Source organism: Notolepis coatsorum (genome assembly GCF_963971535.1).
Source record: "Notolepis coatsorum genome assembly, chromosome: 6".
Classification (NCBI taxonomy): Eukaryota; Metazoa; Chordata; class Actinopteri; order Aulopiformes; family Paralepididae; genus Notolepis; species Notolepis coatsorum.
In genome coordinates, this window is record NC_140170.1 from 27,816,743 (window position 1) to 27,836,973 (window position 20,231).

At 45.2% G+C, this 20,231-nt stretch overlaps 2 protein-coding genes across 2 annotated transcripts in view; one reads left to right on the plus strand and one right to left on the minus strand.

Annotated features, from left to right (window-relative positions):
- Window positions 1–11,304, minus strand: part of LOC311230230 (serine-threonine kinase receptor-associated protein-like) — a 51,479-nt gene extending 40,175 nt beyond the window's left edge. The window contains exons 1-3 of the mRNA XM_084316441.1: window positions 11,195–11,304; window positions 9,957–10,164; window positions 6,536–6,671 (exon numbers count right to left, since the gene is read on the minus strand). Coding sequence (XP_084172567.1) covers window positions 6,536–6,671; window positions 9,957–10,068 — 248 coding nt within the window. The 5' untranslated portion in view covers window positions 10,069–10,164; window positions 11,195–11,304. The remainder of the gene's footprint in view (window positions 1–6,535; window positions 6,672–9,956; window positions 10,165–11,194) is intronic.
- Window positions 11,305–15,906: 4,602 nt separating this feature from the next.
- lyrm5b (LYR motif containing 5b) lies at window positions 15,907–19,692 on the plus strand. Its single transcript, XM_084316699.1, has 3 exons — window positions 15,907–15,991; window positions 17,582–17,643; window positions 19,079–19,692. Exons 2-3 carry the CDS (start codon window positions 17,599–17,601, stop codon window positions 19,289–19,291), a joined length of 258 nt encoding a protein of 85 aa, XP_084172825.1. The 5' UTR covers window positions 15,907–15,991; window positions 17,582–17,598; the 3' UTR covers window positions 19,292–19,692.
- The last annotated feature ends 539 nt before the right edge of the window (window positions 19,693–20,231 follow it).

The following is a 20,231-nucleotide window of genomic DNA, read 5'->3' on the forward strand; positions in this document are numbered from 1 at the left end:
CTGCTCTGGTTAGGACTCCTCTCTCTCTCAGGACCTGCTCTGGTTAGGACTCCTCTCTCTCAGGACCTGCTCTGGTTAGGACTCCTCTCTCCCAGGACCTGCTCTGGTTAGGACTCCTCTCTCTCAGGACCTGCTCTGGTTAGGACTCCTCTCCCCCAGGACCTGCTCTGGTTAGGACTCCTCTCTCCCAGGACCTGCTCTGTGGTTAGGACCCGCCCCCAGGGCCTGCTCTGGTTAGGACTCCTCTCTCCCAGGACCTGCTCTGGTTAGGACTCCTCTCTCCCAGGACCTGCTCTGGTTAGAACTCCTCTCTCTCTCAGGACCTGCTCTGGTTAGGACTCCTCTCTCTCAGGACCTGCTCTGGTTAGGACTCCTCTCTCTCTCAGGACCTGCTCTGTGGTTAGGACTCCTCTCTCCCAGGACCTGCTCTGGTTAGAACTCCTCTCTCTCTCAGGACCTGCTCTGGTTAGGACTCCTCTCTCTCAGGACCTGCTCTGGTTAGGACTCCTCTCTCTCTCAGGACCTGCTCTGGTTAGGACTCCTCTCTCTCAGGACCTGCTCTGGTTAGGACTCCTCTCTCAGGACCTGCTCTGGTTAGGACTCCTCTCTCCCAGGACCTGCTCTGGTTAGGACTCCTCTCTCCCAGGACCTGCTCTGGTTAGGACTCCTCTCTCCCAGGACCTGCTCTGGTTAGGACTCCTCTCTCTCTCTCAGGACCTGCTCTGGTTAGGACTCCTCTCTCTCAGGACCTGCTCTGGTTAGGACTCCTCTCTCCCAGGACCTGCTCTGGTTAGGACTCCTCTCTCTCAGGACCTGCTCTGGTTAGGACTCCTCTCCCCCAGGACCTGCTCTGGTTAGGACTCCTCTCTCCCAGGACCTGCTCTGGTTAGGACTCTTCTCTCTCTCTCAGGACCTGCTCTGGTTAGGACTCCTCTCTCTCCCAGGACCTGCTCTGGTTAGGACTCCTCTCTCTCCCAGGACCTGCTCTGGTTAGGACTCCTCTCTCCCAGGACCTGCTCTGGTTAGGACTCCTCTCTCCCAGGACCTGCTCTGGTTAGGACTCCTCTCTCTCAGGACCTGCTCTGGTTAGGACTCCTCTCTCTCTCTCAGGACCTGCTCTGGTTAGGACTCCTCTCTCCCAGGAGCTGCTCTGGTTAGGACTCCTCTCTCTCTCAGGACCTGCTCTGGTTAGGACTCCTCTCTCTCAGGACCTGCTCTGGTTAGGACTCCTCTCTCTCCCAGGACCTGCTCTGGTTAGGACTCCTCTCTCTCTCAGGACCTGCTCTGGTTAGGACTCCTCTCTCCCAGGACCTGCTCTGGTTAGGACTCCTCTCTCTCTCAGGACCTGCTCTGGTTAGGACTCCTCTCTCTCCCAGGACCTGCTCTGGTTAGGACTCCTCTCTCCCAGGACCTGCTCTGGTTAGGACTCCTCTCTCTCTCAGGACCTGCTCTGGTTAGGACTCCTCTCTCTCAGGACCTGCTCTGGTTAGGACTCCTCTCTCTCCCAGGACCTGCTCTGGTTAGGACTCCTCTCTCCCAGGACCTGCTCTGGTTAGGACTCCTCTCTCCCAGGACCTGCTCTGGTTAGGACTCCTCTCTCTCCCAGGACCTGCTCTGGTTAGGACTCCTCTCTCTCAGGACCTGCTCTGGTTAGGACTCCTCTCTCCCAGGACCTGCTCTGGTTAGGACTCCTCTCTCTCAGGACCTGCTCTGGTTAGGACTCCTCTCTCCCAGGACCTGCTCTGGTTAGGACTCCTCTCTCCCAGGACCTGCTCTGGTTAGGACTCCTCTCTCCCAGGACCTGCTCTGGTTAGAACTCCTCTCTCTCAGGACCTGCTCTGGTTAGGACTCCTCTCTCTCAGGACCTGCTCTGGTTAGGACTCCTCTCTCAGGACCTGCTCTGGTTAGGACTCCTCTCTCTCAGGACCTGCTCTGGTTAGGACTCCTCTCTCTCAGGACCTGCTCTGGTTAGGACTCCTCTCTCCCAGGACCTGCTCTGGTTAGGACTCCTCTCTCCCAGGACCTGCTCTGGTTAGGACTCCTCTCTCCCAGGACCTGCTCTGGTTAGGACTCCTCTCTCTCTCAGGACCTGCTCTGGTTAGGACTCCTCTCTCTCAGGACCTGCTCTGGTTAGGACTCCTCTCTCCCAGGACCTGCTCTGGTTAGGACTCCTCTCTCTCAGGACCTGCTCTGGTTAGGACTCCTCTCCCCCAGGACCTGCTCTGGTTAGGACTCCTCTCTCCCAGGACCTGCTCTGTGGTTAGGACCCGCCCCCAGGGCCTGCTCTGGTTAGGACTCCTCTCTCCCAGGACCTGCTCTGGTTAGGACTCCTCTCTCCCAGGACCTGCTCTGGTTAGAACTCCTCTCTCTCTCAGGACCTGCTCTGGTTAGGACTCCTCTCTCTCAGGACCTGCTCTGGTTAGGACTCCTCTCTCTCTCAGGACCTGCTCTGGTTAGGACTCCTCTCTCTCAGGACCTGCTCTGGTTAGGACTCCTCTCTCAGGACCTGCTCTGGTTAGGACTCCTCTCTCCCAGGACCTGCTCTGGTTAGGACTCCTCTCTCCCAGGACCTGCTCTGGTTAGGACTCCTCTCTCCCAGGACCTGCTCTGGTTAGGACTCCTCTCTCTCTCAGGACCTGCTCTGGTTAGGACTCCTCTCTCTCAGGACCTGCTCTGGTTAGGACTCCTCTCTCCCAGGACCTGCTCTGGTTAGGACTCCTCTCTCTCAGGACCTGCTCTGGTTAGGACTCCTCTCCCCCAGGACCTGCTCTGGTTAGGACTCCTCTCTCCCAGGACCTGCTCTGTGGTTAGGACCCGCCCCCAGGGCCTACTCTGTGGTTAGGACCCGCCCCCAGGACCTGCTCTGGTTAGGACCCGCCCCCAGGACCTGCTCTGGTTAGGACTCCTCTCTCCCAGGACCTGCTCTGTGGTTAGGACCCGCCCCCAGGACCTGCTCTGTGGTTAGGACCCGCCCCCAGGACCTGCTCTGTGGTTAGGACCCGCCCCCAGGACCTGCTCTGTGGTTAGGACCCGCCCCCAGGACCTGCTCTGTGGTTAGGACCCGCCCCCAGGACCTGCTCTGTGGTTAGGACCCGCCCCCAGGACCTGCTCTGTGGTTAGGACCCGCCCCCAGGACCTGCTCTGTGGTTAGGACCCGCCCCCAGGACCTGCTCTGTGGTTAGGACCCGCCCCCAGGACCTGCTCTGTGGGTAGGACCCGCCCCCAGGACCTGCTCTGTGGTTAGGACCCGCCCCCAGGACCTGCTCTGTGGTTAGGACCCGCCCCCAGGACCTGCTCTGTGGTTAGGACCCGCCCCCAGGACCTACTCTGTGGTTAGGACCCGCCCCCAGGACCTGCTCTGTGGTTAGGACCCGCCCCCAGGACCTGCTCTGTGGTTAGGACCCGCCCCCAGGACCTGCTCTGTGGTTAGGACCCGCCCCCAGGACCTGCTCTGTGGTTAGGACTAGGCAGGGCTCTACGCTAACCTTTTTCACTAGGGGCACAGGTGCTCCTAAATGAAAAAATTTAGGAGCACACAAAGAAATTTAGGAGCACAGTGAAAATATGTCAAGTAACAGAGTTTTTTTTTTCCCCAAAAATAAATGTATATTTGTACTGTGCATGCAAACGGGAACGGGACACATCTGTGCAATAGCACATACCACCAAAGTCACTGGCCCACTGTGTGCGTGTGTGTATCATCTGCGTGTGCAAACGGGAATGGGACACAGACATTTGAACTATTAATTAAGTGATTAATGCCTACTATGGCAAAGTTGTAGCCAACAACTAGGCCTAATAAGAAAGGCAGTGACATTGAACAAAAAGGAGACACTGGCTTTACAACCAGGGCCATCAGTAGAGGGGGGAGCTAGTGTTGCTCTTTTAGAAAAATAATCCTTTCAGGGTTGCCTATTGAAATACTGTACACCTCCAGTACAGAAACATTGTTTTTGAGTTTGCGTGTCAGGTAGACCATTGATTGACAGTCGATTCTGCCAATTACGACGTCACACCGTCGCACTCTGGCCGTCCAACGCTGCAGCTAGACCCTATTGCCACACCACTTGCACTCTGGCCGTCCGGTGCCCACCTCTGCGGTTGATAACGCTAGCCAAGTTAGCTGTACACACATACACAGTGGGCCAGTTGTAGGGGTGTAACAATGCATAGCAATGCATCGATCCTACTTTGCAATATTTACAAAACATGACATTGTTTTCGAACTCTAGCCATGGGGAAATGTTTAGCCAATTCACGTTAAATTTGTATGTCTTCCCTCCGGCTCTAGTGGGTGTAGCTTCGCTAGCTACAGTGGCTACATTGGGTGCTACAGTGGGTGTAGCCTCGCTAGCTTGGCCATCTTCGCTAGCATGCTGGCTAGCGTCAGTATCTTGGTTAACGTTAACGTTAACCATCACCTCTGTAACATGAGCTGCCTCGCCTGACTTCTCATTCTTCGGTATCTTTCGCGCAAAATAAAATTGAATGGGCTTCGACATGGCTGTATTGTCTGACTCAGAGACAGACAGTGACGCTGATTGTTACTTTCGGTTTCCAGTCGCGTGACCACAGGAAACTCTACTGTGATTGGAACGTTTATGCGGCTGTGAACTGTGGGACTTGTAGTTTTTTAACGATTCTCGCAGCGGAGAAAAAAAAGGACGAATGAGGCTGTATTCTGCACTCGCCGGCCCCACTCGCACGCTGTGCGAGTACTTGATTTTGCAGGTTCGCACGCACATATGTTTAGGGGCATATGCGAGCAATATGGTCGCACTGTAGAGCCCTGCTAGGCTAGGGCGGTACGACGGTATTACGATATACCGGGGTATTTAGAAATACAGACGGTATTGAAAATCAATACCGTCCGTCACCGTCAAAATCACAGATGTGCTTCAGCTTCTATTACAGTTAAACGGAGTTTTGAGTGTAGTGCACACACGCGCCAGCAGAGGGCGAGACCAGTCTAGTGGAGCGAGTGGGTCACAACGGTGTTCACGTTTTATGGTAATGTTGCGACAGTGCTGTGAAAATACCGTAAAGCGTTGTGACGAGAGTTGGTGTGTGTTGTTGTGGAGTGGTGCACTGGTGGAGCAAGCAAATAATCCGTCTCTTATTATATGTGAACTAAAGAGTACAAGGTTTACACAACAGCCCCCACCCGCCTTTTTATTGTATTTGTATCGTCCTGTACTATCCGCTGTCAGCTGTTTATCTCTCTCTGTGAGCTACTGAGCTTGATTAGCTAGCGTTAGCTCACGCTAACTAGCGTTAGCTCACGCTAACTAGCGTTAGCTCTGCGGCTAATCTTAGATTACCCTGAACTAAATCAATGACTAGGTTATAAAGCATTCGAGTAGTTTTCACTGCACATAGAAGTAGCCAAACAACGGGAGCATTTCGGGAGCATATGACCAAAACTCATGCAATTTCGAGCCCTTAACGAATTAAATAGTCTGCCAAGGCTAGATGCTAACGCAGTAACGCTAACGGTGCGGGCTTCTGACTACCAATCTGAGAGCTGACGATGATTTGTTTACTTGGTTGCCACCCCCCCCGCTGATGAAAATGAAAGTCATACCGTCAAATACCGTGCACCGGGGTATTATGTGATAAAGGTATAACGGTGTGAAAAAAAGGATACCGCCCAAGCCTAGTTAGGACCCGCCCCCAGGACCTGCTCTGGTTAGGACGCGTGTTGCTTTTTAACAGCGGAGCAGTGCAAGAATGTGACAATTTGACCATGTGACCGCGGCAACGCGGGAGAGCGGCAGTGCGGAAATAGGCTGTCTCTAAGACAAACTCTAACCTTAACCAGCTCCTTAACAGCGCCTAAACTTAACCGTTCTAACCTTAACCAACTCCGAAACAATGCCTAACCTTAACCTTAACCATGCCTAACCTTAACCATAGAAAGAATATTGCCATTCTCTAAGACAAACTCTAACCTTAACCAGCTCCTTAACAGCGCCTAAACTTAACCGTTCTAACCTTAACCAACTCCGAAACAATGCTTAACCTTAACCTTAACCATGCCTAACCTTAACCGGCGAAAGAATACACGTTAAAAAAAAAAATTTGATGGGATTCGAACTCGTCAACAACGGACCGCAGGACCGCAGGACCGCTGCTCTGCCAGGTGAGCTGAAGCGCCGAATGAAAATCATGGCGGATTAGGGCGGTTACATAATTCCGCAAGCTCTGCCGCTCCGCTCCGCTCTGCGGTTGCCGCGGGGCGTGTCGCAGCCAATCAGGGAAAACGCGGAAGCAAAAGCAGCACTGCTCCGCTGTTATTAAGCAATAGGCGGTTAGGACCCGCCCCCAGGACCTGCTCTGTGGTTAGGACCCGCCCCCAGGACCTGCTCTGTGGTTAGGACCCGCCCCCAGGACCTGCTATGGTTAGGACCCGCCCCCAGGACCTGCTCTGTGGTTAGGACCCGCCCCCAGGAGCTGCTCTGTGGTTAGGACCCGCCCCCAGGACCTGCTGTGGTTAGGACCCGCCCCCAGGAAACACACCAGGGGTGTCACTCACGCTGTGAAGTCTGCTGCTGCTGTGGCTGCCTTGGTGGCGTCCTTGTTCAGCGTCGCTCCCCAGACGGCGCCCTTGTGGCCCAAGAAGGTTCCAATCCAGTCTCCCGTGTCTCCTTGGCGCATCATGGGTTTTCCATCTACACAGCGGGGCAGTTAAGAATAGATTAATCTACACAGGGCACCGTTAGATTAGATTAATCTACACAGCGGGGCAGTTAGATTAGATTAATCTACACAGGGCACCGTTAGATTAGATTAATCTACACAGGGCACAGTTAGATTAGATTAATCTACACAGCGGGGCAGTTAGATTAGATTAATCTACATAGCGGGGCAGTTAGATTAGATTAATCTACATAGCGGGGCAGTTAGATTAGATTAATCTACACAGGGCACAGTTAGATTAGATTAATCTACACAGGGCACAATTAGATATTAGATTAATCTACACGGGCAAATTAGATTAATCTACACAGGGCACAATTAGATATTAGATTAATCTACACAGGCACAATTAGATATTAGATTAATCTACACAGGGCACAATTAGATATTAGATTAATCTACACAGGCACAATTAGATATTAGATTAATCTACACAGGGCACAATTAGATATTAGATTAATCTACACAGGCACAATTAGATATTAGATTAATCTACACAGGCACAATTAGATATTAGATTAATCTACACGGGCACAATTATATTAGATTAATCTACACAGGCACAATTAGATATTAGATTAATCTACACGGGCACAATTATATTAGATTAATCTACACAGGGCACAGCTAGATTAGATTAATCTACACAGGGCACAATTAGATATTAGATTAATCTACACCGGGGCACAATTAGATATTAGATTAATCTACACAGGGGCACAATTAGATATTAGATTAATCTACACAGGGCACAGTTAGATTAGATTAATCTACACAGCGGGGCAGTTAGATTAGATTAATCTACACAGGGCACAATTAGATTAGATTAATCTACACAGCGGGGCACAATTAGATTAGATTAATCTACACAGGGCACAGTTAGATTAGATTAATCTACACAGGGCACAATTAGATATTAGATTAATCTACACAGGGGCACAGTTAGATTAGATTAATCTACACAGGGCACAATTAGATTAGATTAATCTACACAGGGCACAGTTAGATTAGATTAATCTACACAGGGCACAATTAGATTAGATTAATCTCTACACAGGGCACAGTTAGATTAGATTAATCTACACAGGGGTACAATTAGATATTAGATGAATCTACACAGGGCACAATTAGATTAGATTAATCTACACAGGGCACAATTAGATTAGATTAATCTACACAGGGCACAATTAGATTAGATTAATCTACACGGGCACAATTATATTAGATTAATCTACACAGGGCACAATTAGATATTAGATTAATCTACACGGGCACAATTATATTAGATTAATCTACACAGGGCACAATTAGATATTAGATTAATCTACACAGGGCACAATTAGATTAGATTAATCTCTACAGGGCACAATTAGATTAGATTAATCTACACAGGGCACAATTAGATATTAGATTAATCCACACAGGGCACAATTAGATATTAGATTAATCCACACAGGGGCACAATTAGATATTAGATTCATCTCTACACAGGGCACAGTTAGATATTAGATTAATCTACACAGGGCACAATTAGATATTAGATTAATCTACACTGGGCACAATTAGATATTAGATTAATCTACACAGGGCACAATTAGATATTAGATTAATCTACACAGGGCACAATTAGATTAGATTAATCTACACTGGCACAATTAGATATTAGATTAATCTACACAGGGGCACAATTAGATTAGATTAATCTACACAGGGCACAGTTAGATATTAGATTAATCTACACAGGGCACAATTAGATATTAGATTAATCTACACAGGGCACAATTAGATATTAGATTAATCTACACAGGGCACAATTAGATATTAGATTAATCTACACAGGGCACAATTAGATTAGATTAATCTACACAGGGCACAATTAGATATTAGATTAATCTACACGGGCACAATTAGATATTAGATTGATCTACACAGGGCACAATTAGATTAGATTAATCTACACGGGCACAATTAGATATTAGATTAATCTACACAGGGGCACAATTAGATTAGATTAATCTACACAGGGCACAATTAGATATTAGATTAATCTACACAGGGCAGAATTAGATATTAGATTAATCTACACGGGCACAATTAGATATTAGATTAATCTACACTGGCACAATTAGATATTAGATTAATCTACACAGGGCACAATTAGATATTAGATTAATCTACACAGGGGCACAGCTAGATATTAGATTAATCTACACGGGCACAATTAGATATTAGATTAATCTACACGGGCACAATTAGATATTAGATTAATCTACACAGGGCACAATTAGATATTAGATTAATCTACACAGGGGCACAATTAGATATTAGATTAATCTACACAGGGCACAATTAGATTAGATTAATCTACACAGGGCACAATTAGATTAGATTAATCTACACAGGGGGCACAATTAGATTAATCTACACAGGGCACAATTAGATTAGATTAATCTACACAGGGGCACAATTAGATATTAGATTAATCTACACAGAGCACAATTAGATATTAGATTAATCCACACAGGGCACAATTAGATATTAGATTAATCTACACTGGCACAATTAGATATTAGATTAATCTACACAGGGCACAGTTAGATATTAGATTAATCTACACAGGGGCACAATTAGATATTAGATTGATCTACACGGGCACAATTAGATATTAGATTAATCTACACAGGGCACAATTAGATATTAGATTCATCTCTACACTGGCACAATTAGATATTAGATTAATCTACACAGGGCACAGTTAGATATTAGATTAATCTACACAGGGCACAATTAGATATTAGATTAATCTACACAGGGCACAATTAGATATTAGATTCATCTCTACACATAGCACAATTAGATATTAGATTAATCTACACAGGGCACAGTTAGATATTAGATTAATCTCTACACATAGCACAATTAGATATTAGATTAATCTACACAGGGCACAGCTAGATTACATTCATCTACACAGGGCACAATTAGATTAGATAAAAATGTATTGTGATCATACAATACAAAGAAAAAAAGTTTGGCATCCAACTAGAGTGCAAATGTAGCAGTAAAGTGCAATAGTAATATACAATGTACAAGGGATAAAACTGGGTATAAAATATATAAACTGGTACTTCTGAGTGTAGTACAACGTACGACTATTCAATCTAAAAACACATTAACATCCCCGTTTATCGTAGACCTTTAGGCACCACGTTGGACCTTTTCTAAAAAATATATATATTAAATTAAATTAAACTCACCTTTACAAGCGCTGATGAGGAAATATCCATAGGGTGTGATGCCGCTGAAAGCCAGGTCTACCACTGGCCTGGTGTGACCGGAGCAGGTCAGGGGGGTCTGTCTCATCGCCATGGTGATCGACGTGTTGACAGGTGATGAAGACACTTGGGATGAAGGAGACGCTGAGAGCAGGAGAGAGAGAGACTGTGGCTGATGGTGATCCTCAATCTGAAACACAACAGGATGAAGGAGACGGTGAGACACTTTGACAACCTAGGATGGCTTAGAGTAGACGACAGAGTACAGCAACTTGCAATGGGCCTGGTCTACAAGATACACTATGCGACCAAGGTACCCAGGCATGTACATGTCAAAATACTTCCCAAAGGTCAGTGAATACCACGATCACAACACCAGAGGGAGCTCCACAAATCATGTTAAACCCAGATTCGGCTCAAACAAGGGACTAAACACGTTTCGCAACTATGCCACATCAATGTCGAATGCCCTACCTAAAGCTGTAAAGGAATGTGAATCACTACCCACTTTCAAAAACACTCTGAAAGAACACCTACGGGAGACTGCAATTCGCAACTGGCCCCTACAAATGTCCTAACCCAGTTGTACAGTAAATTACCAAGTATGGCTTTGTCAGTATTCCAATGTACAGTGTGTCCCCCCCCCTACCCAACCTCCAATGTACAGCCCCCACCCACCCAACATCCTCCAATGTACAGTTTCTACATCAAATGTATATACACTCTTTTTCTGGACACTTTTTGTATCACAAACAGTACTGTATTTGCAAATCTGGTATGTCATAAATGTATAGATGTAGCAGTACTGTCTATCTGTATGTCGTGTATGGCATATATGTTATGATGAATTGAAAATGGGGGACCCTGATGTAAACAAGACGAAAGTCTTTCTCAGGTCTGCATCCCCTTAACAATTGTATGTATTGAGCCGTACTGTACTGTAACCATTCTGCAATCTGTTAATAAACTTTTCAATCAACCAATCAATCAGCAGGAGAGAGAGACTGTGGCTGATGGTGATCCTCAATCTGAAACACAACGGGGGTGATGACGTCAGAGGAGAGCACGTTCGCAGACCTCACGTCACCTCACGCTGGCTAGCCCGAGTGCGTTAGCCAGCTGAGCTAAGCTAAGCTGCAACCAGCCTGTTTGTCTCTCTCTCTCTCTCCTCCGGGTTAACATGTCGTCGTTGTGTATAATGTTACAATGTTACAACTCACCGCGTGCTCCGGTGACGTTAATGGCCATTTAAAAGGAGGCAGTGGTCAGTAGAGAGCAGCAGGTATCACCAGCAGGTCGCCGCCGCTACACTGTCATGTCAGCGAGGCGGAGAGGAGCGGGGTGTTACACATAACTGCTCCGGCTGGAAACAACGGAGATATGGGGACAGCGTTTGATTGATTGATTGATTGAAAACTTTAACAGATTGCAGAATGGGTACAATACAGTACAGCTGAATGAATGAATGAATGAAAACTTTATTTAACAGATTGCAGAATGGGTACAATACAGTACGGCTCAATACATACAATTGTTAAGGGGATGCAGACCTGAGAAAGACGTTTGTCTTGTTTCCATCAGGGTCCCCCATTTTCAATTCATATAGCTCAATACACAAGGAAGCATACTAGGACCGCTACTGTTCCTAATTTATGCAAATGACATGTCGTCAGCTTGTGACTGCAACTTGGTCCTGTTTGCGGACGACTCAGCCCTGCTGGTCTCTGACAAGAACAAGTTGCAGGTTGAAAAAACCCTCAGCTCGGAACTAGGCAAAATCTGCACCTGGCTCGCTGATAACAAACTATCATTACACATGGGCAAAACAGAGTCCATTCTCTTCGGTTCAAATAACAAACTCAGCAAGACCGATGGCTTCTCAGTTACAGTGGGTGACAATATTGTCACAAGGAAAGATGAAATTACATACCTAGGTTCCATCCTAGAGGCTAATCTTTCCTGTGACAAAATGGCATCCAATGTAATAAAAAAAAAGTCAACCAATGAACTAGATTCCTGTACCGGATCTCCTCTCTGGTAAACAAGAATACCCTGAAGACTCTGGCAGGAGCACTCATTCAAGGGTACTACGACTATGCTTGCACCTCATGGTACCAAAGCACCTCAAAGGCGCTAAAAACAAGATTACAAACATCACAAAACAAACTGGTCAGACTTCTACTTGACCTTACCCCTAGAACCCACCTCACCCCTGCCAACTTTGACAACCTAGGATGGCTTAGAGTAGACGACAGAGTACAGCAACTTGCAATGGGCCTGGTCTACAAGATACACTATACGACTAAGGTACCCATGTACATGTCAAAATACTTCCCAAAGGTCAGTGAATACCACGACCACAACACCAGAGGGAGCTCAACAAATCATGTTAAACACAGATTCGGCTCAAACAAGGGACTAAACACGTTTCGCAATTATGCCACATCAATGTGGAACGCCCTACCCAAAGCTGGAAAGGAATGTGAATCCCTACCCACATTCAAAACCGCTCTTAAAGAGCACCTACGGGAGGCTGTAATTCTAAACTGGCCACCGTAAATGTCCAAACCCCCCCACCCCCTCCTAATAGACAGTCTCCTCCCCACCGTATGTATATATTTCTCTCCCACCCACCCACCCCCTCCTAATAGACAGTCTCCTCCCCACTGCATGTATTCTCTCCCCACCGTATGTATATCTCTCTCCCACCCACCCACCCCCTCCTAATGTACAGTCTCCTCCCCATCATATGTATATACTCTGTCAGGATCTATGGGTAACAGTACTGTATATTTGCACATCGTATTATGTCAAATGTAACAGTACTAAATACCTGTATGTCATGTATGTCCCTATGTCATAAATGTCATGTATGTTGTGTATGTCATAAATGTCACTATGAATTGAAAATGGGGGACCCTGATGTAAACCAGACAAACGTCTTTCTCTGGTCTGCATCCCCTTAACAATTGTGTGTATTGAGGCGTACTGTATTGTACCCATTCTGCAATCTGTTAAATAAAGTTTTCATTCATTCATTCACACACAATTGTTAAGGGGATGCAGACCAGAGAAAGACTTTCATCTTGTTTACATCAGGGTCCCCCAATTTCAATTCATAACATGTCACTTACTACATGTGATCTAGGGCTCAAATTATATATTTTATTTTATAGTATATATTGTATTTTATATTACATTACATTGTATTAAATTCAATTAAATTAGACAGATCTTCCACCATAACTTCATTATTGGACAGGACCTCTGGACCTTATCATATTCACTCCAATGATGTCTTACACTTCAAGTCCCCAACATGTTCACTGAACTTGGCAAACACAGTGGCTCTGACATGTGGAACAAGCTGTACATTACAGCTCAATACATTCGTATCCATTGGTCAGTTTAAATCCGTAATAACCTCAGTCTGCAGCTGCTTTAATGTTTCCTTTTGTTTTGTATTTTTGTGTTATTCTCTACATCATTGTAAACGAGAACTTGCTCTCAATGAATGAATGAATGGTATGTAGATATAGATATTTTTATTTGTATACTATCTATGGTGATACAGTAGGTATATGTTGACTGTTACACTATCTATGGTGATACAGTAGGTATATGTTGACTGTTACACTATCTATGGTGATACAGTAGGTATGTGTTGACTGTTACACTATCTATGGTGATACAGTAGGTATGTGTTGACTGTTACACTATCTATGGTGATACAGTAGGTATATCTATATGAATTGAAAATGGGGGACCCTGATGGAAACAAGACAAACGTCTTTCTCAGGTCTGCATCCCCTTAACAATTGTATGTATTGAGCCGTACTGTATTGTACCCATTCTGCAATCTGTTAAATAAAGTTTTCATTCATTCATTTCATGTGTTGACTGTTACACTATCTATGGTGATACAGTAGGTATGTGTTGACTGTTACACTGTCTATGGTGATACAGTAGGTATGTGTTGACTGTTACACTATCTATGGTGATACAGTAGGTATGTGTTGACTGTTACACCGTCTATGGTGATACAGTAGGTATGTGTTGACTGTTACACTATCTATGGTGATACAGTAGGTATGTGTTGACTGTTACACTGTCTATAGTGATACAGTAGGTATGTGTTGACTGTTACAGTCTATGGTGATACAGTATATGTTGCATATTTGCACTTTGTCTATTATGATGTCACACCTTGCTACCTGTTTGCTGTATAAATATGTCTGTGTCTGTTTGTTTGTGTCGACACAGAGCTTCTGGGAGCGTACTGTCACCAGGCCATCATTGTAAATAATAATTTGTTCTTAATTGACCTGCCTGGTTAAACAAATGTTAAATAGGCCCCTTTTATTTATTGATCTGCTGTTATCTATTGAATCTTTTTTTCTTCTTCTCTGGTAGTTTTTTGTTTGTTTTTATTGAGAGGCATTTCGTTTCGTACCTGAAAGTACAACGACGATAAAGAGCATTCATTCGTTAATTAAATAATAATAATAACAACAACAACAAACTCTAGGTTTGTTTTATATTGTTTTGTTATGTTGTAAGTTCTATTTACTGTATTTACATTTACATTCCGTACAGATGTTTAACGGCAGGTCACAGATGTTCTACGTCAAATGTATATACTCTCTTTTCTGGACTCTTTTTGTATCACAAACAGTACTGAATTTGCAAATCTGGTATGTCATAAATGTATAGATGTAGCAGTACTGTCCATAGATATCGTACTGTCTATCTGTATGTCGTGTATGTCATATATGTTATGATGAATTGAAAATGGGGGACCCTGATGTAAACAAGACGAAAGTCTTTCTCTGGTCTGCATCCCCTTAACAATTGTATGTATTGAGCTGTACTGTACTGAGAGAGTGAACAGTTTCAAGTACCTCGGAGCCCACATATCCGAGGACTTGACATGGACCACACACATTGACAGTGTTGTGAAGAAGGCACGACAACGCCTCTACTTCCTCAGGCGCCTAAGGAAGTTCCAAGTCAGTCAGAAGATCCTTAGGAACTTCTACTCATGTACAATAGAGAGCATCCTGACCGGCAACATCACCTCCTGGTTTGGGAATAGCACTGCACAAGACCGTAGCAGACTACAAAGAGTGACACGTTCAGCCGAACGCACAATTGGAGGGGGGCTTCCCACCCTCCAGAACATTTACATCAAGCGGTGCAAGGGGAAGGCTAAGAGAATTATTAAGGACTCGAGCCACCCGAACAACTGCCTCTTTGAACTGCTGCGGTCAGGCAAGCGATACCGGAGTCTTAAGGCGAGCACAGAAAGACTCAGAAGAAGCTTCTATCCCCAGGCCATCAGGCTGCTAAACGAACAATAATCGCTAAACGAACAATAATCACTATGCAACAACCATCAAATGCACACAGCACACACACCCACACGCACACACTCACTCAAACAAACAACACACTGCAGCACCCACTCTCCACACTTTAGATCACACAAACACACTTACACTTTATATTTATTGATAAAGGATTTGCACTACAACTCGTACACCTACTGTGAATTGTACCTAAATTGCACCTCGTCCCATTTCTCCATTTCTGCCTTGCACTATATAGTATTGTATATTAGTACACTGCACAGTATTGTATATTGTATGGTAACTACGTCTATTCTGCATCGAACATTGTACATATGTCTAAACTGAACACTGTGACCTCTTTTTTTTACTTCTAATTTTACTATGTTTTTATTTCATACTTATCTTGTCTTGCACAGTCTCTGGAGCGCAACAGTAAGAAGCATTTTGTACAAAAGTATTCTGTACTTCTGTATGACAACTATTAAAGAAACTTGAAACTTGAACTGTACCCATTCTGCAATCTGTTAATAAAGTCAGTCCACGGGTTCACCAGCAGGGGGCAGCGGTGTGCAGAAGCAGAGCCCTTGTTGTTGGACAGCAGCGACTGAACTACATGTTGTGAGCCCGTCCTCCTGATCTCTTGCACTGCGACACAAACGACAACAGGTAACCTTTACTCTAGTAGTACAAGTCAACATACTAACACGAGCTACAAGTCAATAGCCCCTTAACATTTCGGATTGCGTTATTTTTTTAATGTATATGAGAAAAGCCCCTGTACTTCGGCTTCTTTAAAACGTTTGCACCGGAATCATTCCTCACAGGAACCCAGGTCCACTGCGACCAGCAGCTCCGAGCTTGTGGCTAGTTGGTGCCCTCTGTGTGCTCAGTGCTGAACAACGTGACGACGACATAGATCTAAGTGTCAGGAGGAGAGTAATAGTGCAAATAACAACGTACAATGTGAATGAATGAAAACTTTATTTAACAGATTGCAGAATGGGCTCAATACACACAATTGTTAAGAGGATGCAGACCAGAGAAAGACTTTCGTCTTGTTTACATCAGGGTCCCCCATTTTCAATTCATAATGACATATATGACATACATGACATTTATGACATAGGGACATACATGACATTTATGACATAGGGACATACAGGTATATAGTACTGTTACATTTGTGATATGATATGCAAATATACAGTAGTACTGTTACCCATAGATCCTGACAGAGTATATACATGGTGGGGAGGAGACTGTACATTAGGAGGGGGTGGGTGGGCGGGAGAGAGATATACATACGGTGGGGAGGAGACTGTACATTAGGAGGGGGTGGTCGTGGGTGGGCGGGAGAGAAATATACATACGGTGGGGAGGAGACTGTACATTAGGAGGGGGTGGGTGGGCGGGAGAGAAATATACATACGGTGGGGAGGAGACTGTACATTAGGAGGGGGTGGGTGGGCGGGAGAGAAATATACATACGGTGGGGAGAATATATACATGCGGTGGGGAGGAGACTGTACATTAGGAGGGGGTGGGTGGGTGGGAGAGAAATATACATACGGTGGGGAGAATATATACATGCGGTGGGGAGGAGACTGTACATTAGGAGGGGGTGGGTGGGTGGGAGAGAAATATACATATGGTGGGGAGAATATATACATGCGGTGGGGAGGAGACTGTACATTAGGAGGGGGTGGGTGGGTGGGAGAGAAATATACATGCGGTGGGGTGGAGACTGTCTATTAGGAGGGAGTGGGTGGGTGGGAGAGAATATATACATACAGTGGTGAGGAGACTGTACATTAGGAGGGGGTGTCTATTATGTCAGGGTTTTCAAGAAAACTGCTTGTGTTACTCAAGTATTTGTAAATAATGGAGCATGTGTAACGGAGGTACCGCAGTATATCCACAGTCACGATGGTACAAGTAGTTCAGTGGCTGTGGATGGTAAGCGGTACTGCAAGTAAACTCACTCCCCAGAGGCATCCAGACCCGGAAGCAAGAAGTGAATTCACTTCTTGCTTAGTGGTCTGTGATGCCGCCCGCAATGCGGGCGTCCGGGGTTCAACTCCCACTCAGGGCGATCCCTTAACAGGGGTCGAATCGACTAAACACAACGCAGACAAGATCACACCGGCTACACATGACGCCCTGCAGGTGGCGCTCTTACATCTTCCGGTCTTGAGATGACAGCAGACGACTCAAAGAGACACGTTTGATAACAGTTCACTTTCTGTCTCCTTCCAGCTCTTGAGACCATCATCATGGCGAATCCACTCAGGGCTGAGGTGGTCAGACTGTATAAGAATGTAAGTTTGCTCTGTTGTTCCTACACATTAGGTACATTACTTAGGGCTGACCTTCGAAGCTTTTTTTGGCAATCGAAGCTTCGGGGGCCGAGCTTCGATTTTTTATTTTTTTTTTATCTTATGTTGTGGGACTTGTACAGCACTTTCATAAACGTTGTTGTTTTTAAATGTGCTCTATAAATAAAGTGGGTTGGATTAATTAATTAAGTAGCCCCTTTCGTGACTGAGCCAACAAGGTTTCACTCGGCTGTGTGATTTAATTCAAGGTGGATCGCTGTTGTCGTTTGAACAACTTCAGATTTCATGGGAACTACCAATCCCCCAAATCAAAAATGTTTAAGATGAATGAAGTAAGATTTTGATTATTTGAAATATGGCCTGTGTAGACTAAACTATGCACAGAATTATGTCAGTCTACAAGGTCCGGATTCTACATGGTCCGGCAATGTAGACCTTGTAGACTCCACTACAAACCAATTATCAGTGAATGTTCATGCATTTTTAAGAAGGTCAACTTCCACAAAAAAACAAAGAACTCACCAAAACATCTCAGTAGCACCTTATCTAAATTTTATTTCCTATTTTGTTTATTCATCCCAGTATCTTTCTTTCTTATGTGTGGAATTCTACAAGGCATGTAGGATGATATCCTTCAAACAGGCAATAGTGATGATATAATTTGGGCAGTGCTGAGCTGGGTTACTTTCCGCCAGTGTATTTGTCCCCCGGCCCCACCCAATGGCCCCATGCCACCCACACCCACATTTACATTTAGTCATTTAGCTGACGCTTTTATCCAAAGCGACTTACAAGTTCTGTACGACAAGACAGCAAGAAGGGTACAACTCTATCAGCTGAGTAACAATGTTTATCAAAGTGTTGCGTGTTACAGTGTAGGTTTGTTTATTAGGAAAAGTGCATGACAGTAAGGTTAGTCACGGTTAGATTTTTCTTTTTTCTTTTTAATCATTTCAGATAATGGTTGAAGAAGTGAGTCTTTAGTCGACGGCGAAAGATTGGACGGGATTCGGCTGTCCTAACTGGGATGGGTAGTTCTCACACACACACACACACACACACAAAGCGAAGTAAAAAAATTATTGAAAAAAAATTGTTTTGAATTTTTTTTTATCTTTTTTTTTTTAAACTTCGATTTTTTTTTAATGTTCGAAGCTTGTGCCATCGAACGAAGCTTCGAAGCTTCGAAGTATTTAAGACAGCTCTATTTACTACACACATTACTATTGTACCTACACATGATGTCACACATTAGTCGTCTGGAACATCTCTCCAAACCCACCGTTTGTGGAGCAGCTTCAGGCCTGGCTACCACCTGACATCACATCTTTACTTCTGGCTCTAGTTTTTGGATTTGGGAGAGTTGCTAGGGTTCGATAATCCCCTTTTAATTGTCATCCTGTCTCTGGATCTCCAGCTGCTCCACCTCGGACGCGAGTATCCCAAAGGAGGAGACTACTTCAGAGACCGACTGAGAGCGAGTTTCACAAAGAACAGAGACGTGACAGAGCCGGAGCAGATCAAACAGCTGATCGACCGCGGGGAGTTTGTGATCAAGGAGCTGGAAGCGCTGTACTACCTGAGGAAATACAGGGCCATGAAGAAACGCTACTACGAGACGGAGGAATGAACCAACACGGCCTGGGAAACATGACATATCTCCAATGATGACTGTTGATCGACTACTGGAGAGGCTGTCCATCACCTGGGACTGTTGACTACTGAAGAGGCTGTTGTGGAGGATTAATATATATATTAATATTGGAACCTTATATATATAATATATATTAATATACTGTCCGCTCCCTCAGTTGAGGTCTTTCACCCTCCCCCCAAATCTTTATCCCCCCCCTTCCCCCACATCTACAGTTTATGGTGTGTCCCCCCCCCCCTCCTGACTATAAACGAGCCCCCCTCTCCCTAATTCGCTCTCACTTCCGGGTCTCGTAGCTAGTAGCCCGGAGGAGCCTTTCAGCCACATCTCTGACTAGTATTTTGTATCGATCACTCTTTTGAGTTAATAAATCGTATTAACCCGATCCATTCGACTGAGTAAGTTATTACATGTTTCCATCAGTTTTTTTGATGAATTGAAAATGGGGGACCCTGATGTAAACAATAATAATAATAAGACAAACGTCTTTCTCTGGTCTGCATCCCCTTAACAGTTGTGTGTATTGAGCCGTACTGTATTGTACCCATTCTGCAATCTGTTAATAAAGTTTTCAATCAATCAATCAATCCCACACTGTCCATCAGCTGGGACTGTTGACATCACTAGAAGGACTGCTCTTCACAGTCCTTTAAATCAAACACAGCAGCATCTAGGGCTGGGAATCACCAGAGGCCCCCCCACAATACCATATTATCACCAGAGGCCCCCCCACAATACCATATTATCACCAGAGCCCCCCCCCACAATACCATATTATCACCAGAGGCCCCCCCACAATACCATATTATCACCAGAGGCCCCCCCACAATACCATATTATCACCAGAGGCCCCCCCACAATACCTTATTATCACCAGAGGCCCCCCCACAATACCATATTATCACCAGAGGCCCCC

What these genes read in the sequence shown, in the direction of transcription:
- lyrm5b (XM_084316699.1), top strand. Translation starts at nt 17,599, where the DNA reads ATGGCGAATCCACTCAGGGCTGAGGTGGTCAGACTGTATAAGAAT. An exon ending in TGGTCAGACTGTATAAGAAT is followed by an intron (nt 17,644 to 19,078) that starts GTAAGTTTGCTC and finishes CTGGATCTCCAG; the next exon opens with CTGCTCCACCTCGGACGCGA.